Below are 24,626 nucleotides of genomic sequence, written 5' to 3' on the forward strand. Positions count from 1 at the left end.
ATTTGTAATTCAAAAGTATTCAATGTGCTACAGTTAAAGCCTCTGAGAGAGAGAAAAAAAAATACAGTTTGTATTTCCTCTTTTCAAAGAGGCCCAGACAGCTCTCCCCAGAATTGGAGGGTGGACTGGGGTAGGAGAACTTCGTGCTTGCTGCCAGGCCTCTACATACAGAAGGTAAAGGGGCGCCTGCGTGGCTCAGTTGGTTAAGGGGTCAACTTTTGATTTCAGCTCAGGTCATGATCTCGGAGTCCTGAGATCGAGCCCCGCATAGGGCTCCGTGCTCAGCATGGAGTCTGCTGGGGATTCTCTCTCTCCCTCTGCCTTCACCTTCTGCCCTTCCTCTCAATCTCTCTCTCTCTCTCTTTTTCTGTCCCTCTCAAATGAATAAATCTTTAAAAAAATAAATAAATAAATACAGAAAATAAAAAAGAATGGGGGTGGTAAGCAAATAAAAAAAAATAAAAATAAAAAAAAAGATAAAAAATTACTCCTTTCAACTCCAGAGCTGCCCATATAGGAATACATAGAGTTAAATCCTAATAATCAATTTCTTAAAAAAACAAAACAAAACACAAGTATGCTCAAACACTAACAAGTTAGTGATTTTTTTATCCATTAAAACTAAAATTAAATAGAAGGGCAGAGTAAATTACCCATTTCATCCTTCCTTCCGCAGAAAAAGGCACTTCATCATTTTTTACTGTGGGTGTATTTCAGCCTCAACACATGCATTTGTATCGAATGGGTCATTTATATTGTTGCCTGCTGGAGTTTTTCTTCTTTCAACTTAGTAGGGAATATTTGAGATCTTTATTACTCTAAATAAATCTACAAAACGTCTCTCGCTTGAGGCTCTTTATTTTAATTTCAGATAAATAAATCACATTAGGTTCCTGGCCGTCCTATTAAGATAAGCATGGACCTAAAAATAACAAATGTGTTTGAAGCAAAATGTCTTCAGATTAAATAGGGGCAAATGTCTCTGGGTGACCCCCAAATCTGACTGACATTAAAACTTGGGGGGATTTTGAGAGTGTTTCTTGGAGGACATGAACCTGTTTAAATGAGAAGTAGAATTATTTTCAAAGCATCCGTGGACCCACTTGTACAACGTGATTCAACTCAAGCTTCCCACGGCAGCAATAAATCCATCTCTAAAGTGGGGCTGTTTCCCCAGGTATCTTAGAGGGCAATTTTATGTCTTTGTAGGTTCATCTAATGCCTTCATCTATACTGTGTTTTATTAACTATAAAAAGTTCCCGACCTGAATTTCTCATCGTCTTATATACAGTTATACTTAAAAGACTTAAAGGCAGCTCAAATTACATCGATTCAATAACTGATCCTTCCTTTGCCCTCAGCCTTCAGATCTGCTCCTCCCGAGAGTCAGATCAAACATGCCCTCCTCAGGGAAGCCTCTGGATTTCTGAAGGACAGTCTCCTAAAACCTGTTTTACAGATTCTTCCAGCCAGCCACATTGAATGATCTTGAGAAGCATATGTGAATTTTCTTTCAAACGCAATTTGGAGTGAAGAGAAGGGGATGAGACCCATAGGGTTGTAAAGAGTCTATTTAAAATATTTATTAGGTTAGGACCTAAATATACCTTCTCTGCTGGATTAGCATAGTCCTTTAATTTAAAGGGTGGACAAATTTGATTTAAAAAGGTGGGGGGGGGGGTTATGTAACTGATTTGTGAATGTAGAGTTTTACTCTGGCATTTTTGGTGCCTCCTAGCCCCCAGGAGACCTGAGTTCAAATACCAGGCAACTCCCTAAGTAGTTAGACATGCACAACACATACAGGTCACCTACATAAGCTATAATGTGCATGAACCCTTAGGTAAAAGGTCAATTACGAACCTGAGTGATCTTCCAATTCCGTCAATCCAGATAAATTTCTGGGCTTAGTTCTATTAGCCCCTTCTGCTACTGAACAAAAGTCACCTTAAAGACAAGAATGCCACTTGACCCAGGGATCCAGAGCTACAAGAGGCCTAAACGCCTCCTCACTCCTCTAAAGCAGCAGCATCAGGCTATAGTAAGCATCCTTTGGGATACAGCTCAGCCCACCAGCCCCCCTACGCACTGTCCAGGGATGACCTAACTGCTGAAGCATGTGGCAATACCCAATTTCCAGAGCTCTGATTTATTCTCCCTTATGCTGGGCAGAGGGCATGACTTAGAGGCAATACTCTTATCTCAGCAGGGGTTTGAGACCGTCTGCATCTCTCAAACATCCCCTGGTGGGTAATTGAGAAGTGACATTGATGGGTTTCCAGGGTGGCCCTTGTGCTTATACTTGCCCTAGAATCCAGCTATGATTTAGAAATCCAGCCCAAGGGTTGAGAGGAGGGGAAGCTAATGTAAAGCGCGCTAGCCCCGGTCTCCTTTGACCCCGGCAGAGTGAGACAGAGGTGCAGAGCTGCGAGACCATGTGTTCTTATTGAGTTGGCATAGCATGAGGTTTGCTTTCAGAGCTTTTATTGCTATTACAGAGCACTGAGCTCTCTCTGTTTGCCACACATTCTATTCCCCAGAGATAGCCTCTTTTTCTCCTGAAGGGATTTAGAAAACAAATCACAGTTCTTATTTTATTTGGTGTCCACCATTAAGAATTCATGCAGAGCAGTTTTACTTGTTGCCAATTAAGATCTCCCAGGGGAAGTCTATGATTACAGCAAAGGCAACCTGTTTAATACTCGGCATCTCCCTAGTCTACATAAACTAACCCCATGAGGGTAGAGATGTGCTAATTCTTAAGATGCCTGGATAATTTGATTCTAAAATCCAAGATACATAGAGGGTAAATCTCCAAGAGCTCCGGGCTTGACTTTTCTCAGGGCATACGTGCTTCGGCTTCTTAATTCTACTTTGCAATCTAGGACGATTTCTAGATAACGCAGGAAGAGAGACTTTCCTTTTTCCAGGGATAGATAGAGGAAGAGCATACAGCCTCTCAGTAAGCAGTTTTAATATCACTCACATTTTATAGAAACTGAGATTAGAGCTGAAATGAATTTTAGGCAGTTGTGCCAATTACCTCCCCCCCTGTGTAAATATATTGAAATTAGGGAAAACATGAATGAGTATTTGGAAGGTGGATCATTTCATTTCGGTGTTCACGCTTAGATAAGTAGCATTTTGAATCATGGGAAGAAAATATTTTTGTCCATTTTTTCTCTTACCTCTTTCCTTAGAATAAGAATCACAGATAAGCCAGAAAGCAAAAGTCAAAGCCTATTTTAAAGAATTTTGGAAGCACAAAAGACCCCAATTGCCAAAGCAATCTTCAGAAAGAACAAAGCTGGAGGTAGCACACTCGCAGATTTCAAGATACACTCCAGACTTGTAGCAATCAAAAAAATATGGTACTGGCACAGAAACAGACACACAGATCAATGGAAGAGGACAGAGATCTCAGAGGTAAACCCATGTATTCACGATCAATTAATCTATGACAAAGGAGGCAAGGATATACAATCTCTTCAATAAATGATGTTGGAAAAACTGGACAGTTACATGCAAAACAAATGAAACTGAACCACTTTCTTATAGCATACACAAAAATAAACTCAAAATGGTTTAAGGACCTAAATCTGAGACCTGAAGCCATAAAACTCTTCTAAGAAAACATAGGCAGTAATCTCTTGGACACCATCCTTAGCAACATTTTTATGGTTATGTCTCCTTGTGCAAGGGGAACAAAAGAAAAATAAACTACAGGGAATCCACCAAGGTAAAAAGTTGTTGTATAGCAAAGGCAACCATCTATAAAATAAAGAATGACTTATTGAATAGAAGATATTTTCAAATGATATAACTGATACTGGGTTAATATCCAAAATATATTTTAAAAAACATATACAACTCAACACCAAGAAACCCCCAAATAATTTGATTAAAAATGGGCAGAGAACCTAAACGGACATTTTTCCAACGAAGACATCCAGATGGCCAAAAGACACATGAGAAGATGCTCAACATCACTCATCATCAGGGAAATGCAAATCAAACCATAATATCACCTCATACCTGTCAGAGTAGCTAAAATCAAAAGGAAATACCAAGTTTTGGTGAGAATGTAGAAAAAAGGGAACCATTGTGAACTGTTGGTAGCAACGTAAATTGATGCAAACACTGTGGAAAACAGTATAGAGGTTCCTGAAAATATTAAAAATAGAAATACCATATGAGGGGCGCCTGGGTGGCACAGCGGTTAAGCGTCTGCCTTCGGCTCAGGCGTGATCCCGGCGTTATGGGATCGAGCCCCACATCAGGCTCCTCTGCTATGAGCCTGCTTCTTCCTCTCCCACTCCCCCTGCTTGTGTTCCCTCTCTCGCTGGCTGTCTCTATCTCTGTCGAATAAATAAATAAAATCTTTAAAAAAAAAAAAAAGAAATACCATATGATCCAGTAATTCTATTACTGGGTGGTAGAATTTCACTTACCCAAAGAAAACAAAAACACTAATTCAAAAAGATACATGCACCCCTATGTTTATTGTGGCATTTATTACAATAGTTGAGATATGGAAGCAACCTAAGTGCCCATTGATAAATAATCTATGATTTTACACAGACACATACACACACATACACCCAGATACACTCTGAAATATTACTCAGGCACAAAAAATAATGAAATCTTGCCATTTGCTCCAACATGGGTGGACCTAGAAGGTATTGTGCTGAGAACTCAAAAAAAAAAAAAAAAAGAATGCCATATGATTTTACTTATGTGCAGAATCTAAAAATGAAACAAACAAAACAGAAGCAGACTCCTAAAAGAACAAAATGGTGGTTGTCAGTGGGGATGGGAGATGGGTGAAAAGGTTAAAGGGATCAAGAGGTACAAACTTCATTTATAAAATAAATAAGTCATGGTATGTAAATACTGCATAGGGCTTATAGTCATTAACATTGTAATAATGTTGTATGGTGACCAGTGGTGACTATACTGATGGTGGTGAGCATTTTGCAATGCAGAGATTTATTGAATCACTATGCTGTATACCTGAGACTAGTAACATTGTATGTCAACTATACTTCAATAAATGTTTTTTGAAGTTTGCATACACTAAAATTATAATTTTATTGTTGGAAAGGGTAGGCCTTAGGGACTTCTATGTCAACCAAGGTCTATACATGGTTTTTAATTAGGTATCTTACTCCCCTTGATGATGTAGGAAACCATCACTTTTCCGCTTGAGGAAGCTCAAGGAAGAAGTTAAATGCTTTATTAGGGCCAACATAGCTTGTAATCAATAGTGGTTCAGATTCTTGGAATTGGGTATTGAGGCTTGGGCTGCCCCTCAGGAAAATGGTGATGAAATAGAAATTGTCTTTTCCTATATATATACGTTCCCCTTTTACTAACAACCTGGACTCCTCACACTATTAGTTGATCTTTAATTATAGTATCCATCCCAGTACCAGTGAAGTAAAGGAAGAGGGAAGAAACAGTTACAACCACGTTTTTGTATATTTCATTACTGAACTGGATAGATAACTATTTCCCAAAATATGTTCCTTGGAACTTTAGTCAGAATAGATGCTGCAAGAAAGACAGGATTTTTTTTTAAGAAGTCAAAGTTCTATTTTATATCTCATATTTGATATTCATAGCACATGTCAGCCATTTAAATGGCTCTGTGAAGTTCTAGAATTCAAACATTTTAAAACTTGGGTTTATGTAGTATATCTCGAATTTGACCACAGAGTAACTCTAAAAAAAAATCTGTAACAGCTACCCAGGGTATGCATTTTTCTTGGAATGTGCTCAAGAAAATGCTCATAGATCATTTAGATCACTGGTCCTCAGCAGGGAGGAAAGAGGATTCTGACCTCTGGGGAACATGGCAGACATTTTTGGTTGTCCCAACAGGGGGGTTGGTACTGGTATGACTGCTGGGTAGAGGCAAGAGATGGTGTTAGACAACTTATAATGCACAGGACAACCTTATTACCACCCCCAAGGTAAAGAATGGTCTGGCCCCAAATGTCAATAGTGCCTTGACTCAGAATCCCTCGCCTACATACAGCTTCTTCAAATGGGACTCTGATCTGGGATCTGTAGGCTGGTAGTTGGGCACTTTGTATTCACCAGATCTTGTCATTTAATTTTGGCCATGCAGACCTTATTCTTTATATACAGCCTATCGATAACACTGTCTTCAATTCAAGCTATGAAAATATGAAGTGAACACTTTGATATTGCCTGGTTGAATTATTAGCAAGCCGTTAGGTATTTCTGCTATTTTACTGGTTTCTATTTATGTCCTTGGAAGCTTTCTATGATATATGTATTAAATACTACAAAATGATCCAGCCGCATAATTAGAGAAAAATAAGATTAAACATGTATTTGTTCATGTTATAGAAATGTATTATTTTAACTATCATGGGTTTTAAATTAACTCAGTGTTCAGTAATCTTAAATACTAGCTTTACTGATAGCTTCTTTTTACAGAAAAGGAAACCCATCCCAGAGATGATATCCCCGTAGCCAGTTTGGGGAGGCCAGACCAAGAGTCAAGCTCCAAAACTTACACTCCTCTTTCCATTTCTATAGTATTATGCTGCTTCCATTTCTCACACTTAATTTCACATGTAACATGAAAGAGTCATTAACACCATAAATATTCAGGGATTCCATTTCTATCTTCCAACTGTTTGTGTTTGTTCTAAACTCTTAATCTGAAGCTGCGAATGGATAAAGATTTCTGTCAAACATTAGAAGAAGGATTTTTTTCAGCAGTTGTTTTCTTACGATTTCTCGTCAGTCAGCTATATTTAGCCAAATCAGAAATGGTAGCAGATGATATAAAAAGCATTAGGTGTAGACGAGCTGTTTCCTCCTACTCTTAACTTTCCACATTAAAACAAATGAACACACAGAAATTTACCTCCCATTTCAACATCTACTAGTAAACTAGTTGTCGCTGGGCTGTTCACTCTTCCTCATCAAGCAGGGAGATACAGAGCAAAGCAGGCCCACCCAGACTTACGCTCAAACCCTACACTAGGTCTTAGATCCTGCCTCTACTTACGCAGATGAACCCATGCGAGAGTTTTATGTTGGTGTCAAAAAGTCTTTTTTGGGCTAAATGACTGCTCATCGCTAGACAGCTATATTTGATCTTCAAATTCCTTTGCAATTTGAAAACCAGAGAAAGATGATAGGTCTATTTTGGTAGAATACTAAACAGGGCACCAAAATAACTAGTTATTTTCAGAGTATAATTAGGATAATATATTTGTGTCACAGCAGATGTTTATGCTATAAGAAACAACTACAACCTATTAAAGACTAGTAGCCGCCTCCGTGAAAATAAGGAAAGACTTATTTTTTTTGTATCCAATCTTGTAACAAACCTTGAATTGGTCCCATTCTTTCATCATTAAGCAAGTAGCAATAGTATGCCATGTGTCTGTCAAGCTTTGGATCAGTCCTCAGACATTGTGGCCATAAATTTATGCTGAATACAATTGTTGTTAGGACATCTAAATATTCAGGATTTATCTCAGTCATATGTTGGTTGAAATGAAAATGGAAGGCCATCAGTTAAGATCAGCAGCAATGATAATAGCCCACTCCATGAAAATTGTAGCAGCTACAAATCAAAGGCATAAATACAAATCGGAAAAAAATATACTGACTTATGGGGACATTTGTTTAACTTCAGACAATCCAATTGTGCTTGAATATGTGGTATGCTATTCCTCTGATCTTCTGCACATCATAGATTGTACCCTAACTGAAGAAAGTATTTTAAAAATTTAATCATGACCGGAAAGAATCTCCCCGCACTGCTCATAGTATGCTCACTGGCATAGCCTTCACTCAAAAACAATTTGGCTAGAATTGCAGTTATGATATCGTACTAACCATCGGAAAGCCTACCACTTCAAGTCAGTCAAGATCTGTTTATAAAATATAATCAAGAATAATTTCATGATTCAATAAATAGTATATAAATCTGCTATTATTGGTTTTCATTTTCTTTTCAATACCACCCATTTTCATCTTCCCCCTGGTAGTTATTCTGAGTATTCAAATGTCATTATTGCCCTTTATTGTTATTCAAATGAAGCTTTTTTATTAGATCCTCTGCCAGTACCTATAAGGCTTTGCTTCTTTGGCAGCAATAATTCTATTTCTGAAGGAAAATAGAAGTGATAGCACACAAAATTCTGAGCTCTTACTTTGTGTTAGGTTAAGTCTATGCCTGAAATTGGATTTTCATTTAATCCTATCCAAGAAGGCCAAAAGATTTTTATTAGCTACCTGATTGTCAAAGGAGGAAAACATCATTTTTCATGCAGGTTTTTTTGGTTCGAAGACCCACAAGACACTACTCCTCCCCAGTGATGTATATAAGACACACTTACTGACCAAATTAAACTCTAATTTCTGTCATCAGATGGGATTCATCATTTTTTTGTGTGTATATTTTTTCTTTTAAAAGATAGGGAAAACCAAATATCTTATATAAGTAGTTGGGAGTAAATGTTATAATTCATTAAAATGACCTTTTGCACCTTGGAGGAGATCTATGGGAAGTTTAATCTGAAAGATACATAACTGTAAATACATTGTTGCTGGCTTTTTTAATACAATACACTGGTTAACAAAAGAAAACTTTACCGACACCATTTATAGCTCTCAAAAACACATCTAACAGTATCACATAGAGGTATATAAAATTAACTTATATGTCTGTTAGCATCAAGCAGACTTAAAAATTATATACTTTTGTTGTATCCTACATTTTCCATGCAGAGAAATAGAGGGTCTATTGCTATAAGCACAGATCTATTCTTTAGCAGGGAAACTAATATAAAGGACAGAACAAATGAAATTATTAGGCACTTTGGCTAAGAATTACAATCCCTCAGAGAAGACAAATTTCAAGGTTATTAGGAGTTGTTATAAGATGAAGAAGGGGCAGCATAGCCTGGTACAGAGACCAATGGTGATACATTGGGATGAGGCTGAGCAAGAAAGCCACAGGGCTAGCAAATCTTTACCCACCATCTCTGTGTACAGAGAGAGCATTTTTCTCCTTGCTGCCAAGAGATAAGAAATAAAGGACTTCAGGGGCTTCCTGGCCCTTGGGAGACAAAGCTAATTACATTAAACAATTCTGGTACAATGTGAGCCATCATGTAATTAAAACCTAGCATATTTATTCCAGATAACACGAGCTATAGTAATTTAGGAAAAGGAATAGCAGATCCCATAGGGGCACCTATGCAGAGCATGATTACACGGACCCTAGAGGTCTAGAAAATAACAACACAATCATTTAGATCAGCCTCAATTCCCAAGAGGCCCCAGGGAACAAGAAACTTGTGAATATGCCTTTCATGATATTAACTTCTTTTTCCAATTTACCTGCACCAATATTCTCCCATACCTTCCTTCATCAAGCATCAGAACCCACCACATAGAATGAAAAACCAAACATGAAAGGCCTATAGAACAGCCTTCTTAAAATATTCTCCTTTAATATGAAGAGAAGCAGACATTTTAAGCAGCTGTATTCAACTTTTCAATTACAAAAAAACTTAATATTGAAGCAGGCAAGGGTCAGAGAAATTTGGATTCTAGTTTCCACAACATACGTTTGTTATGTGGCCTTGGACAAATTAATTTCTTGACCTTGACAAAGTGTCATGATTTCCACCACCCTCCCAGCTCTGAGCAGCTCCTTGACTCGAAGCCAACTTCTGACACTGTTGCTTTACTTTCATTAAAGAATATGATTCTCTAAGAAGTTTCTGGTGACTTTGCTTCCAAAGGTGCCTTCGACACCAAATGTAAGAAGAGACAGTTTGCCAACGTCCTGCCAACGTCCTGCCTCCGTGATCAACACGAAAGCTATCAAGGCTGCTCTGAGTTACTGGGTGTTATACGCAAACAATGAATCATGGAACACTACATCAAAAACTAAGGATGGTGACTAACATAACATAATAAAAATTTTTTTTAAAAAAAGGCATGGATTTCACTCACCTCCATAGACTTCTGTGTTGCTCCTCGAGCTGAGTTAGAAGATGCTCGATGTATTTATTGGAGTCCATGTATTCCTGCACATGCAGACACACGAAGACAAATAAAGCCTCATTATAATAGTCACCAGAATTCGGACTGTCTTTATCTTTATAGGAAAGATTTTTGACAAGATAATCCCTGGTCCCTCTCAGTTCTAGGAGTCAATGCATCTGTAACTTATATGCAGAGTTCCTTGGAGATAAATATTTTCTCCATATTCTTGTATCATCCTATAAACAGAGAACTGGAGTTCTATGGAGTCAGCATAAAAACTCTCTTATTTGCAGAAGAAAGCTAAATTTCCTAGTTACCTACATTGTGGTCCATATATTCTACCATATAAAAATAAGCAAGCCAAGGGCACCTGGGTGGTTCTGTTGGTAAGTGGCTGACTCTTGATTTTGGCTCAGGTGATGATCTTAGGGTTCTGGGATCATGTAGGGCTCTGTGCTCAGCAGGGAGGCTCCTTGAGGATTCTGTCTCCCTCTGCCCACACGCCCTCATGCTTGTGAGCTCCTCTCTCTCTCTCAAAATAAATAAATAAGACGATATTGCTGTTGACCTTTAAAAAATAAGAATAAAGTAGACAAGACAGGTCTTGATTACACTGGTCTTAGGATAATTACTTAGTAGTAGAAATGCTACTTTTAAACTACATAGAATGTTTGATATATTCACTGGGCATATTGTTTACATGGATGAAACATAGTTTAGTTTGCTTTGGGGTTTGGGGGTTTTTTGTTGTTGGTGGATTTGTTTTTTTTTTTTTCTGTCTCTTAGAAAAAGAATCTGGCTTCTAGGAAGATATGAAAGCAAGGTATGGTTTTTTAAATGTGTAAATTTTGGTCAATCAAACTACATTTTTAAGAAACATTTCTGGAACATAAGGAATTCCTCTGTAACATAGATCTATAGAAGTCCATAGGTTATTAAATAGGATTTTCTTTTAAGTTAGTGATTCCTGAGTATGAGGTTCATATGCAATCGTTTCAGTTGCTAACTATGGAGCAAAATACAATGTGTAGGGGCGCCTGGGTGGCACAGCGGTTAAGTGTCTGCCTTCAGCTCAGGGCGTGATCCCGGCGTTGTGGGATCGAGCCCCACATCAGGCTCCTCTGCTATGAGCCTGCTTCTTCCTCTCCCACTCCCCCTGCTCATGTTCCCTCTCTCGCTGGCTGTCTCTATCTCTGTCGAATAAATAAATAAAATCTTTAAAAAAAAAATACAATGTGTAAAATTTTTGGTGACTGATTTCCTCCTGAATCTGATACTTCTTGTACTTTCTATTTGAATATCTAGCGTGCAGTCTTCTGTGCCTATAGTCCACCTGCCTTAGATGGACTATAGTGTACAATGATTTCTGTGTTAAGGTACCCATGAAAGTCACTGCTCTTTCTTTTGGATCTGAGATAAACTGAGAACTTTGATTAATACTAATTCTTTCTGAAATAGACTTGCTTTGATTAAGTGCTCTATATAATCTAACGCTCCTATAAGAATATGTCTTATAATGGGGGAGGGTGGAAACTACACAGTAAGAATTGACCTGATATTATGGAAAAAGCCCTTTCCCGAGTTTCTGGACCTGGATCTACCTATTTAGCCTTTTTACTTTCTACAATATTTCAGTTAGGTGAGACAGCATACCACATCTTTACCTAGCTAAAACTGCTATTCTCTAACAGTTTAACTTTGTGGCAGATAATTAGCTAAAGAGTTTTATTCTTAGTAAATAATATTATTTCTAAGGTGAATTATTTAAACAAGCTCATTAGGCATAGCAAAACCAAAGCAGAAATCTGTTGGTGCAGGAAACTATAATAGTTTCTCTTTATAGTATTAAGTATCCTGATCAAGATTTAAAGAAGATTTAGAACACGCGAAGTTATCAAAGACATTACTTTTCAAATACATCCATCCACATTTTTTAAACACTGTTTCCAATTGGAAACACATACGTAAATCTCAAAGTCATTCGTCCATTCTTTATTCAATTGTTTTTCAAAATGTATGGTACTCCAAAGGTTATTCTAGATTGGCCTCACAGAGTAATAACCAAGAGGGCGAAAGTTCCTGCTCTCAACGAGCTTATAGGCTGCAGAGGTAGACACAACAAATGAACACATCAACTCCTGAGCGCTCATATGCTATGAAGGAAGCACACGGGGGATGAGAGAATCTAACTGGGAAGAGGGCACCTCCCTTACATAAGGTGGCTGAATGGAGATGCCAGGCAAAGGATATTGAGTTAAGACCTGGAAGAGAAGAAGGAGGTAAGCATTTGGAGAGAAGAGGGATGAGGGAAAGGAAACAGCATCTGCAAAGACCCCACTATGTGGTGCTTGAGGAACATAAAGGAAGCCAATGGGGCTGGAAGCAGAGAGACTGGGCCATGGATTCTAAAATACAGTGGGTGAGCTAAGCAGGGCCAAATCATGAACAGGCTCTGCAAAAGGGTTTGGACTAAAACCAATGGATTTGTTATTTTGTTCACTCTTCTTAGCTCAAGCCAGAGGATGAAGCCGAAAGGTGTGATGACTACAGATAGGATCTTTGGATCAAGATTTAGGCTGCGAAACTTAGGAGCTCTGTTCCCTAGGTAAAATGGTTTAATCTCTCTAAGCCTTATTTCCTTTATCTTCAGAGAGAGAATTAATAGTCAATTTGCAGAGGTGTTACAAGAATTTAATAGTTTAAGCAAGCATGTATTATAGTGTCTGCCAAGCAGGAAGCATAGCCTTTGTCATAGTGTCACTCATCTCTTCGCACAGGCAAACCACTTCACAATGTGAAGGTAATACCCATTTTCTCTAATCTTACCCAATAGCGAGATTTGTAAGTATATGCTTCTTCGATTATAGCTGATTATTAGAATAGGAACTTAGAGATGAATAGTAACAAAACAGATTTTCAGCCATTAAATGTAGGTGTCACTGAATTAGGATTTGTAAGTTATTTCAAGTAACAATACTGGCTGCTTGTATTTAAAGTAACTTCACCCACATCCAGATGGCCAGTAGACACAGGAGAGGATGCCAACTTCACTCATCCTCAGGGAAATGCAAATCAAAACCACAATAAGATACCACCTCTCACCAGTCACAATGGCTAAAATCAACAACACAAGAAACAAGTGTTGGTGAGGATGTGGAAAAAAGAACCCACTTGCACTGTTGGTGAGAATGCAAACTGTGCAGCCACTGTGGAAAACGGTATGGAGGGTCTTCAAAAAATTAAAAATCCAGTAATCACACTACTGGGTATTTGCCCAAAGAAAATGAAAACAGTATTTTGAAAAGATATATGCAACCCTGTGTTGCAGCATTATTTATAATAACCCAGTTATGGAAGCAGCCCATATATATGTATATATATATGTGTATATACACACACACAATGATATATTACTCAGCAATTAAAAAAGAATGAAATCTTGCCATTTGCAACAACATGGATGGATCTAAAGGGTACAATGCTGAGCAAAATAAGTCAATGATAGAAATACAAATGCCATATGATTTCATTCATATCTGAAATTTAAGAAACAAAACAAATTAAAAAAGAAAAAGAGACAAATCAGAAAACTCTTAAGTATAGAGAACACACTGATGATTACCAGAGGCGAGGTGGGGGGGGGATGGGTAAAATATGTGATGGGGATTAAGAGCACACTTACTGTGATGAGCACTGAGTAATGTATAGAATTGTTGAATCACTATATTGTATACCTGAAACTAATACAACACTGTATGGTAACTATACTGAAATTAAAATTTAAAAATTTAAAATTTTTAAATGAAAAAAATTAAAATGAAATTTTTAAAAATGAAATTTTAAAACAAACACTATATATATATATATATATATATATATATATATATATATATATATATATAAAAAACAAAAAAATCCCAGGATTGAATGCTGCACACCTTGATTTATAACATCTGCAATTAAAAAAAAAATTTTACCCCAGGAAATAAATTCTAGATCATTGAAGAAAGAATGAGACCTGGATAAACATAAAACATGACTCCAGGGATGTAAAATTATCTCTACCAAGTAAGTTTGCAGAATGCCTACCTAATTAGAGAGGAGGTGGTTTTAAATTCAAAACAGCATATGCATGGACAGGGAGCCCTTGTATTCTATCTCATGACCTAAATGTATCCTGCCCTTCAGAGTCTTATTTGTCTCGCATCTTCCTGTGACCTTTCAGTTCCAGTTATTAAGGAACATCCCATTTCCACCTAGTTATTTCATGAGTGGCTTCTGATGTTTCTTAGCCCACGTCGTGCGTGCCAGATGGCACCTACAGGACATTTCAACAGTCAGCTGACGTTAATAGTCATCAATGTGATCTCATTGAGCTTATGACGCCCTAAAAGGAAGATTCTGGCTCAGTTTAATTTAACGTTATGACGCCCTAAAAGGAAGATTCTGGCTCAGTTTAATTTAACGTTTGCTTGCTATCTCTTTCATCTGCTAATTTGTATTCACTGGTCGCCTTAGCAGTAATTGTGCCCAGAGAATTGCAAGGAGGTGGCTACTGCAGTAGTTTGTGAATACATCAATGTTCTGAGCTCCTGAAAGGATTCTGCTCTTTTGTCCAAGGAATTGGAAGCAGATGCTGAAATGGATACAGTGTTTCTTCCTATTTACCGTGTGTTGCTGATACACGGTTCTCGCAAAAAAGTGTGTCTCTCTCTTTAAGAATTGTAAAAATTTAACCCCATAAATGCTGTTAATTAGAAATAGAGAAAGAAATTCAGGGAGAAGCACCCTTCCCCTTTCATTTCATTGCCAGCTTGGAATGCAGTCTTTCCACAAAGCAAGAAGAATCAGACAGAAACATGCCTTCTAGGTGCTGACTCTGTGTGTGTGTGCGTGTGTGATCTTTCCCCTACAAACATGATTTCTTTTTACATATAATATTATGCTCCAGAACCAGTCAGCAAGTATAGTACTTTGCTTGGTCTGCTGTAATAAAGTATCACAGACTGGGCACCTTAAACAACACACATTCATTCCCTCCTGGNAATCAACAACACAAGAAACAAGTGTTGGTGAGGATGTGGAAAAAAGAACCCACTTGCACTGTTGGTGAGAATGCAAACTGTGCAGCCACTGTGGAAAACGGTATGGAGGGTCTTCAAAAAATTAAAAATCCAGTAATCACACTACTGGGTATTTGCCCAAAGAAAATGAAAACAGTATTTTGAAAAGATATATGCAACCCTGTGTTGCAGCATTATTTATAATAACCCAGTTATGGAAGCAGCCCATATATATGTATATATATATGTGTATATACACACACACAATGATATATTACTCAGCAATTAAAAAAGAATGAAATCTTGCCATTTGCAACAACATGGATGGATCTAAAGGGTACAATGCTGAGCAAAATAAGTCAATGATAGAAATACAAATGCCATATGATTTCATTCATATCTGAAATTTAAGAAACAAAACAAATTAAAAAAGAAAAAGAGACAAATCAGAAAACTCTTAAGTATAGAGAACACACTGATGATTACCAGAGGCGAGGTGGGGGGGGGATGGGTAAAATATGTGATGGGGATTAAGAGCACACTTACTGTGATGAGCACTGAGTAATGTATAGAATTGTTGAATCACTATATTGTATACCTGAAACTAATACAACACTGTATGGTAACTATACTGAAATTAAAATTTAAAAATTTAAAATTTTTAAATGAAAAAAATTAAAATGAAATTTTTAAAAATGAAATTTTAAAACAAACACTATATATATATATATATATATATATATATATATATATATATATATATATAAAAAACAAAAAAATCCCAGGATTGAATGCTGCACACCTTGATTTATAACATCTGCAATTAAAAAAAAAATTTTACCCCAGGAAATAAATTCTAGATCATTGAAGAAAGAATGAGACCTGNACAATAATAAAATTTACTATTAAAATTAAATAAATAAATAAAGTAGCTCCACCCATTTTTCCATAAAACTATAAGGATGCCTGGGTGGCCCTGTGCCTTGGGTTCAGGTCATGATCCCAGGGTCCTGGGACTGAGCCCCGCATCGGGCTCCTTGCTCAGAGGGGAGCCTGCTTCTCCCTCTGCCTGCTGCTCTCCCTGCTTGTGCTCTCTCTCTCTGACAAATAAATAAATAAAATCTTTAAAAAAAAAAAAACCCACTAACTACGGTGATAACTGTGAGGTCTTAACCCATATAATAATGGGAAACTAGGATTATGAATTTCCCCACTTTAGAGCTTTATTTTTCTCCATGGCACTCTCCCTTCTAAAATCCGATATATTTCACTTGAGTATTCTTTGGTATTTCCTATACCCCACTCATCTGTCCCCAGTGGTGCACACATGCGCGCGCACACACACACACACACACAGCTAACTGAAAGGAATTGAGGAAAAAAAATATGATGCTTACATATACTTTCTGTTTAATGAATCAATTTTTACCCTAAGAGAACTTGGGCAGCATCGTCACACACTTATCGTTTCTGTTCCCTGAATCGGAGAAATTAGTTAACTAATAAGAAATCCCTCATTTTATAAGAATAAAACAGGACCATTCCACCGGGAATCACATTAATCCATCCACTTGGAGATTATCTCTAAGGAAACAACGGACGGTGAGGGCAGTGGGGCTGCCGTGGTCTACGGTGAGCTACAGTCGTATCGAGTGCAATGTTGAGGCTCCCACACCTACAGCAAGAGCTCCGGTGTAAAGCACAGACTGGATGTTATTAAACAGGGTCTCCTGTATCAAAGGCACAGGCAGAAACAAAGGGCATGGCGAGACCCACCTCACTAAGACATAGATCCCCAAACCGCCTGAAAGACACTGGATATTTGGGAGAGCTGGAACAAAATTCTTCTATAAACGCAGATGGAGGGGCGCCTGGGTGGCTCAGTCGATTGAGCATCTGATCTCAGCTCAGGTCATGATCCCAGAGTCCTGCGGGGAGCCTGCTTCTACTTCTCCCTCTGCCCCTCCCCACCCCAGCTCTCTCTCTCTCTCTCAAATAAATAAAATCTTCATAAATAAATAAATAAATAAATGCAGATGGACAGGAAGTAGAACGTACGCGGTCTATTGTCTAAACCAGGTCTGGATGGACCACCTCAGAATAAGTACATTGAAAACACACAATATAAAACCCGTGGCAAAGAACGAAAGGACAAGAGATATAGAACATCACCCTCAGCCAGAAGACAGGGCATCACTCTGAAAATGATTAAGCAAAACATGAAAGCATTCGAGAAAAACCTGAACATATTCAGCAGTATCCAGAAAGGCATGGACGCCCTGAAACATGTGCGGAAAACTTTAAGGGGAAAAAAGGGGGGCTGAGATGAAAAGATAGCCAATTTAATTTTTTTTTTTAGATTTTTATTTATTTTAGAGAGAGCATGAGTGCAAGGGTGGGGGCGGGGCAGAGGGAGAGAGGGATAGAATCTTAAGCAGACTCCCCACTGAGTGCGGAGCCCCACATGGGGCTCAATCTCATGACCCTGAGATTGTAACCTGAACCAAAACCAAGAGACTGACACTTAACCGACTGAGCCACCCAGCCACCCTGACAGCTCAATTAATTTTTATAAAACAGGATAAGCTGAAGTAAGAAAATTAAATAAAAAGGGACCTGGGTGAGCTAAGAATTCCAAGGAAATATAAACTGCAAAAGCAAAACTGAAACCTGTTGATCCCCACTGATTTTTATTATGGGGTGACTCTCCCCACCGTGGACTGGTACCTTAGCGAAGAGCAGGCAATGGATTTTGGTGTAGTGGCAAGAAACCGGTCACACAAATGGAGTCTACTTCTCAAGTCTCTCACCTAGAAACAATTTAGGCCAGGTACCTAAATACTCACTAACCCTTTTGCCATTTCTTTAGCAGGCTTCCCTTAGTGAGGCCTGAAACTGCTACAACTAGGGAAAAACATACACAAGTCTCCCCCATCATCCTTGGTGTCAACGTTCACCGTGTGCAGCACAGCTTACCTGTCAGTTTCCCAAGCATGGCTCTGCCCAGCATGCACTTCCCGTGCCACTCACCACAAAGACTTTATTCAAAGTAATTAACTTGGTCAACATTCTATTCTACTCATTTTCCTTATGAAAAAACCCACCTCAGATAAGTAAGTAGAACTGACAATGAAAGCACATACATGGTCCTGCGGAGGACAGACATAATCTAAGTAAATAAAGTAGAAGATAAGGTGAGAAGAGAGACACTATGGATATTGGGTCAGAAAATGTAGGTTTGTCTAACAGTGATGGCTCTTGAGTATTTCACAAGATTTGGAATGGAAATAATGATCAAAGAGATCATTAAAGAACTATTTCAGAACAGAGAAGAAAAAAAAAAGACTCGAATATGCACATCAAAAGGGCTCATCACATCACATTCCAGGTAGAGTTTTTCCATCAACTATCCACATATCCACCTGCAAAAGAGCTAAAGAAAAATAGTAGATGTAGGGGGGACTGCAAGCATCCGAACCAACAAACAGGTTTCCTACCAAAGATTTAAAAAAGGCTGTTTCATAGCTTCCAGCCACCCCCAAAGTCCACTGAAATAAGGTACATAGACCTTTGGGTTTTAATCCATAATATCACCAATCAAGTAGCTGTTCTAGAACAAAGCAGCAAAAAGATATTCTCGGGTATTCATGAATTCAGGAAATAAAGCACCTACTTTAATTGAAAACATGTGTATGTGTATCTTGAACTTCCTTAAGGGTGTGTGTATATATATGTATATACATACATACTAAATACCAGAGAGATAAATATATACCAAATATGTATATGTATACATGTGCATATATATATGTGTGTGTGTATGTGTATATAGTTCTATACCTGAGCGATGCACAAGGAATTTAGATTACAAAACAAAAATTCAAAGGAATTTAAATGGACTTTATGTCTAAAAATATAAATATAAAATTAAACAAAAGTCCCCAAAGTAAGATGTGGCATATACGTTATATATATTTGTTGTGGACAGGTGGAGGGGAATGAGAAAGAGGACAGCAAGTTCACACAAGAGTCTCTTCGTACATAGGAACAAAATTATTGTTCTACACTTGATAATCAGAAAAGCTGAAGTACGAGGGTATATTTATTTTGTCTACATGCTTAACAGCTGGGGAAAGCAATTTGATAATAGGTCATGAAAATGAAAACATCACTGTACCTTTGCTCCAGAAACTCCATGTCTAGGAGTCACCCTGAGTAAATAATCAAATTAAAACAAATGATGTTCAAATATTATTTATGACGGCATGAAAGAACTGGATATATCTTAGCTCCCAAAAATGTGGGAATGATTAAGATAAAGCACACTTTGCCCATTTGAAGAATTATATAATTCCTTCAATTTGTAAAGAACATAGAAAGAACTGGAAAACAGTATAATATTAGGTGGAAGACATAGGATTTAAAACTGAGTAATTCTTTTTAATCACAATTTTGAAAACATACACAAAAGATTAAAAGAGAAGAAAGCATAGTATATGATAGTATTATGTGCTAAATTTCTTTTGTATACTTCTCTTTCAGTGTACTGTATGCTCACTATACAAAATAACATCCACAAAGATTTTATTATAATTATATTTTAGAAAGCAAGATCCAAAATATCACAATGCAATTGTTTATGATATTCTGAAGCTAAGCTGGTGTTTGAAACAATAGTGCCTTTTTAAAATTATTACTTGCCCTTGTCAGTGTTGTGCTAAAAGCAAATCACCAAAGTAAGTCAGGATTAGGGAGGAACACCAAGTTACACCAAGACGTATTTGTATAACACGCTTAACTATACGGTGACTTACATAACATAATAAAAACTTATTATTAAAAAAAGTTTTACAAAGGTATAGCACTAAAAAGACATCTGTTTCTTGCCTAAACCTTATGCAAATTAGAAACATTTTGGAGATGTAATTCAGGAAATTTGCCTTTCATTTCTTTAATGCACATGTTTCAGGCAATTAGTCTGAAACATTTAAAGAGATTAGAGGTTCATAGATACACCTAATGTCGCATATCTGTGTGGCATAAGCCCACTTAATGTGAACCTCTTACTGTCTGATCTAGGTCAATTTTGAGCAAGACCCATTATAAATGAATTCTAATGATGAGAGGATCTGATGTATATCGCTAGCTTTAAGGGGAGTTTAAAATACAATACTAAAATCAAAGCTTGCAGAGATCCCAAATCCCTCCAAATAATCTTGATGTTATAATCAGTGTAATTTACAGCAGAGTTTGTAAAATTGTGTCAGCAGTCTTGTCACTACTAATGGAGGATTCCCAGTTCACCTTTGGGCAAAGTAGCACACACCAGGAGGCCAGCTGTTCAAATCAACACAACTAACATTAGACCCAGGGATTTCCACAATTAGAAAATGACTAACAACTATAATAAATGATGCTGCCCTCAAAAATCATTTGTCACCCTAATAAAAAGGTACACCTGCACAGCAATTGTAAAAAGCGCCAACATACCAACCTTGGGAATTACACAGCAATAGCTGGAAAGTTCCTTCATATTTGACTGACATCTGTGCCAACATAAATCCTTCCAATGAGATATTTTTGAACGTTAAACACAAATCAGTTCAGGAATACCAACTCTAACAGACTGATCTCACTGCCATTCTCTCTCCATTAGCCTATCTCTAATTCTTCCCTGTTCACCCATCAAAGAACTCAACCTTGCTTCCACTTGCACGGCAAACTCCAGTGGAACTGCTCTGTTAGAGCCACAAGTGAGCACCACAGTGGACTCGCAGGGCATTGTTCCTTATGATCGGTTCCTGCAGCACTACACTTTTAAAATCCAAGTCTATCCCTCTCTGGTGTTCTCTGAAAGGGTTTCCTGTCTCCCTCTACTGCTCTGAGATCTTTATCTTTTTTCCTTCCTTCTTCCGGCCCTTTACGTATCAAGAGTAAGGTTCTATCCTAAGGCTTCTTTCACTTTCTACTGGAAAATTCAGTTGACTACCAGGGCTTCCACAATCACCAAAAGTCCAGAGACTCCCAAATATTTACCTCCATGCTAGGTCACCCTCTTGAGGTCTAATCCTCTGTATCTTGCTATTTACCAAACAGGTCCCTTTGGATGTGCCATCACTCTACAAAGCAGTGGACCTGCCCAGGTTCAACAAGGCCCAGGGCAGAAATTAAACTGTCATCTCATATTCAGCACTCTATTCTCATAAATGGAATGAATCTGAACATACACCTTTTAATTTTTATCAAATTTGATGAAGATGCTATTACCTATGTATTCTCTTAGAAAAAGACATAAGAGCTGTACTTGGTTTTAAGTGGAAAAAAATATTTTATAATTGTATTTCTAAGCTGTCTATGCTATTTTCTTACATATGACTCTTAAAGGCAGTTTGGGAAATAACTGTATATTGGTTAGATGAAGGAATTCATTTAGGTAGTAAAAGTGACTCAGTTTATTTTTAGTCCCCCCACCCCACTGAGGGTGAAATGAAAAGTAATTCTATTTCTCCTAAAGTTCTACAAGTCAGTAACATATCATTTGTCCACACAGCAGTAGATTGTGTATGTACACACACACACACACACACACACACACATAAATATATAAGTGATATAGTTAGAGCCCTCATTTCAACCTTGATCATTCCTTTGATGAAGAGACACTGACAGAGCCTCATGTGAGTGGAAAGCCTCAGGTCATTAATTACTTTAGGCAGAAGAGTTCAGCCACGAATAGTTATAGGACTACTCCAAAACCTGGTATCACATCAAAACACAGAATTGAATGATGGATCCATTGCATCAATATATTGTACTTTTCACATGTTTCCTTTCACTCAAGTGTTGGATCACAGAATGCCATTCTACTCGCTATCGTATACAGCCCTCGAGTCTACTATTGGTGCGCTTCAAAATCTGGACAGTTAATGTTCTAATTTTATCTCCTATTACTCCTCCAAAGTTGCCCTGGGACATTGGAAAAAATCAGACTCCTTGCTTTTTGCTTTTCCTGGAAAGGCCAAGATATAAACCCTTTGTAATCTCAACACCTAGTACAGGACTTGAAAATACATGCCGAGAGGTCACCCCCAGTTAGAGCCTTAAGGCATTTTAAGAGACTAGTGCACTTGAACTTGACTGAAGTATGACCTGGGGAGCATAACACATTTATTTACTCAGCGTCATGGTTCTCATTTGTTCATCTGAATCATCTGAATCACCTGGGCTGGTTAAACCAAATTGTTGGGCCCAGCCCCAAAGTTTCTGATTTGGTGTGTGTGGGATGCAGCATCTCTATCAAGCTCCCAGGTGATTCTGGAACTATTGGTCTGGAGACAACTCCTTGAGAATTATTGCCTTACTATTGCAGGGATTCGTTTATTGCATAGCCCTATTACCACTCACTGTCCTCTTAAAACAATTAGTAAGATCAGTATAAATAATGCCAAATCCAATTATTCAATAGATATTTTTGAGTGTCAATTTATGTTCAGGCACTCTTCTATGTCCGGGAATTCAGCCACGAACAGTGTAGACAAAAGTCTCTAGCTTTGTGAAAGTTACATTTTGTGGAGAAAACAGACAAAATAATTAAATGAAATTAAGTTTTATGTGGCAAAATGAAATAGAGAGGAGGGAAAAGAGGAGTTGAAGCAGAGGGCTCAGGCGAACGTGAACTGATGGAGGAGGAGACAACATCTGAGGAAAGACCTCAGGGAAATGAGGAAACTAACTCAGACAGCTATCTTGGGAGTCTCATCATAGGCTGAGAGAAGAACAAATACAAAGACTTTGAGGCAGATGTGTGCTGGCAAGTTCCAGGAACAGCCCAGACCTTGGATATGGAAAAGAGACAGTTTGTAAGGGTCTCACAGTCCTGATAAGAACTTTATCTTTTGCTCTCAGTGAAATAAAGAGCAATCTCAGGGGAATTTGATCTGAGGCCTGAAACCATCTCAGTGAAGTTTGAAAATGATCCCTCTGCCACTGTTAAAGGTAAAATGGGAATGTGTGTGTACAACAGCAAAAGCAGAAGCCAGGAGACCAGCTGGAGGCTTCTGGCAGGAGAGGATGGTCCCTTGGACGAGGGACATCATAGGACAAGTTATCAATTGTTGGATTCAAATGTATTTTTGAAGATCAAGGTGACAGAACTTACTGCTGGATTAAACATAAGAATAAGGAAAAAGTAAGTAACCAAAGGTAGCATTTGGCTTTTTGCCTAAGCAATTGGATAATGTTCCATTTACTGACAGAAGACTATGGAAGGAGCATGTTTGTGCAAGGGTGTTGAATAAATTGTTCTCCTTTGGGCAATTAAGTTTGAAAAGTCTACTGCACATAGGAGAGGAATGTTGAAGAGGACATTTGTCTTCAGACAAGAGGTCTGGGAACCAGAATTTGGGATTCCATAGTGGGTATAAATAGTATTTGGAGCCATGAGACTGAAGTGAGAGTCCCTGATGAAGGAATAACACTGAAAAGGACCCAGTAACTGAAGGTTGAGAGGAGGAGAATAAGCCAATAAATTAAGGAGAAGTCAGTGAGAGAGGAACAAGAGACTAGTATTTCAGGACAGTGTTTCAGGAAGAAGGGAGTGTCAAATACAATCAATGATCAAGTAAGGGAGGCCCCCAAATTAACCATGGCAGTTGCCAATATGGAGGCCCTTCATGTCCTGACCAAAGCACTTTTAGTGGAGTATGTTTTCCAGTGTCCTCACTGGGGAAGTGAAAGAGAAAATTTGTGACAGGGGTCAGCAGAACCTATGAACAAAGCTTTCTAGAAAATACCAGATGGTTGTTACAGTTCAGTGTCCCTGAGAGGCTACAGAGGCACTTGGGGAAATGGCAGATCCCAGGTCTCAACCCAGAAATACAGATCCTCTGAGTCTGGGAGTCAGGTGGGGCCCAAAAATCTAATTCTATGAAGAACTAGGGAGAAAGATGTTGCCAGTTCTCCCTGAGGTACCTTTGGAGAATGGTCTCCCAAATGGTGATCTTGGTCATTTCTGAGGGGCTCACAAAACAAACCCAACCCATCACCAGCCATCAAACAACAGTCCAAACCTTCCCTGAACCACTCACAACACTTATTCTACTGAGGTAAGTCAGGGTAAGTTTGTTGACATTCCTGTAACACTGGAGAATAAGACTGGACATAAAGATATTTCAGGAAAAAAAGAGCAGATGGTACCACTCACGTTGGAACTAGACCTCTTCTAGGAAAACTTGGGCTGCTTATCCCAGGAAGATGCCCTTTGCCACACAGGAGGGCTGTAAAAATATTTTTAAATGTTTGCTTTCATATTCATCTTTAGTAAGAGGCTCCCCTCAGGAAATGGGGTATTTCCTACTGGGTGAGGGGATTATGCATTTATGCATTAACACATAAACCTTGTTTGCATTTTATTTTCTCAGCCTGAAAGATTCAAGGATTTGAGTATGTTGCCTGTTAAACTGCGTTTCTCACTTGTGGGCACATAAATCACATTGGAGGAAAGAACATTC

At 38.2% G+C, this 24,626-nt stretch overlaps 1 protein-coding gene across 14 annotated transcripts in view; it reads right to left on the reverse strand.

Moving 5' to 3' along the window:
• The window catches only part of NCKAP5 (NCK associated protein 5), a 950,566-nt gene that overhangs the window by 599,034 nt on the left and 326,906 nt on the right, over window positions 1–24,626 (reverse strand). For 13 of the 14 annotated variants that reach the window (XM_034654439.1, XM_034654443.1, XM_034654438.1 and 10 more), the window contains one exon: window positions 10,022–10,095. The exons of the other annotated variant lie outside the window; for it this stretch is intronic. In XM_034654439.1, the coding sequence (XP_034510330.1) occupies window positions 10,022–10,095 (74 nt within the window). The remainder of the gene's footprint in view (window positions 1–10,021; window positions 10,096–24,626) is intronic. 14 annotated transcript variants of the gene reach the window in all.

Source organism: Ailuropoda melanoleuca, chromosome 2 (genome assembly GCF_002007445.2).
Source record: "Ailuropoda melanoleuca isolate Jingjing chromosome 2, ASM200744v2, whole genome shotgun sequence".
NCBI classification, from domain to species: domain Eukaryota; kingdom Metazoa; phylum Chordata; class Mammalia; order Carnivora; family Ursidae; genus Ailuropoda; species Ailuropoda melanoleuca.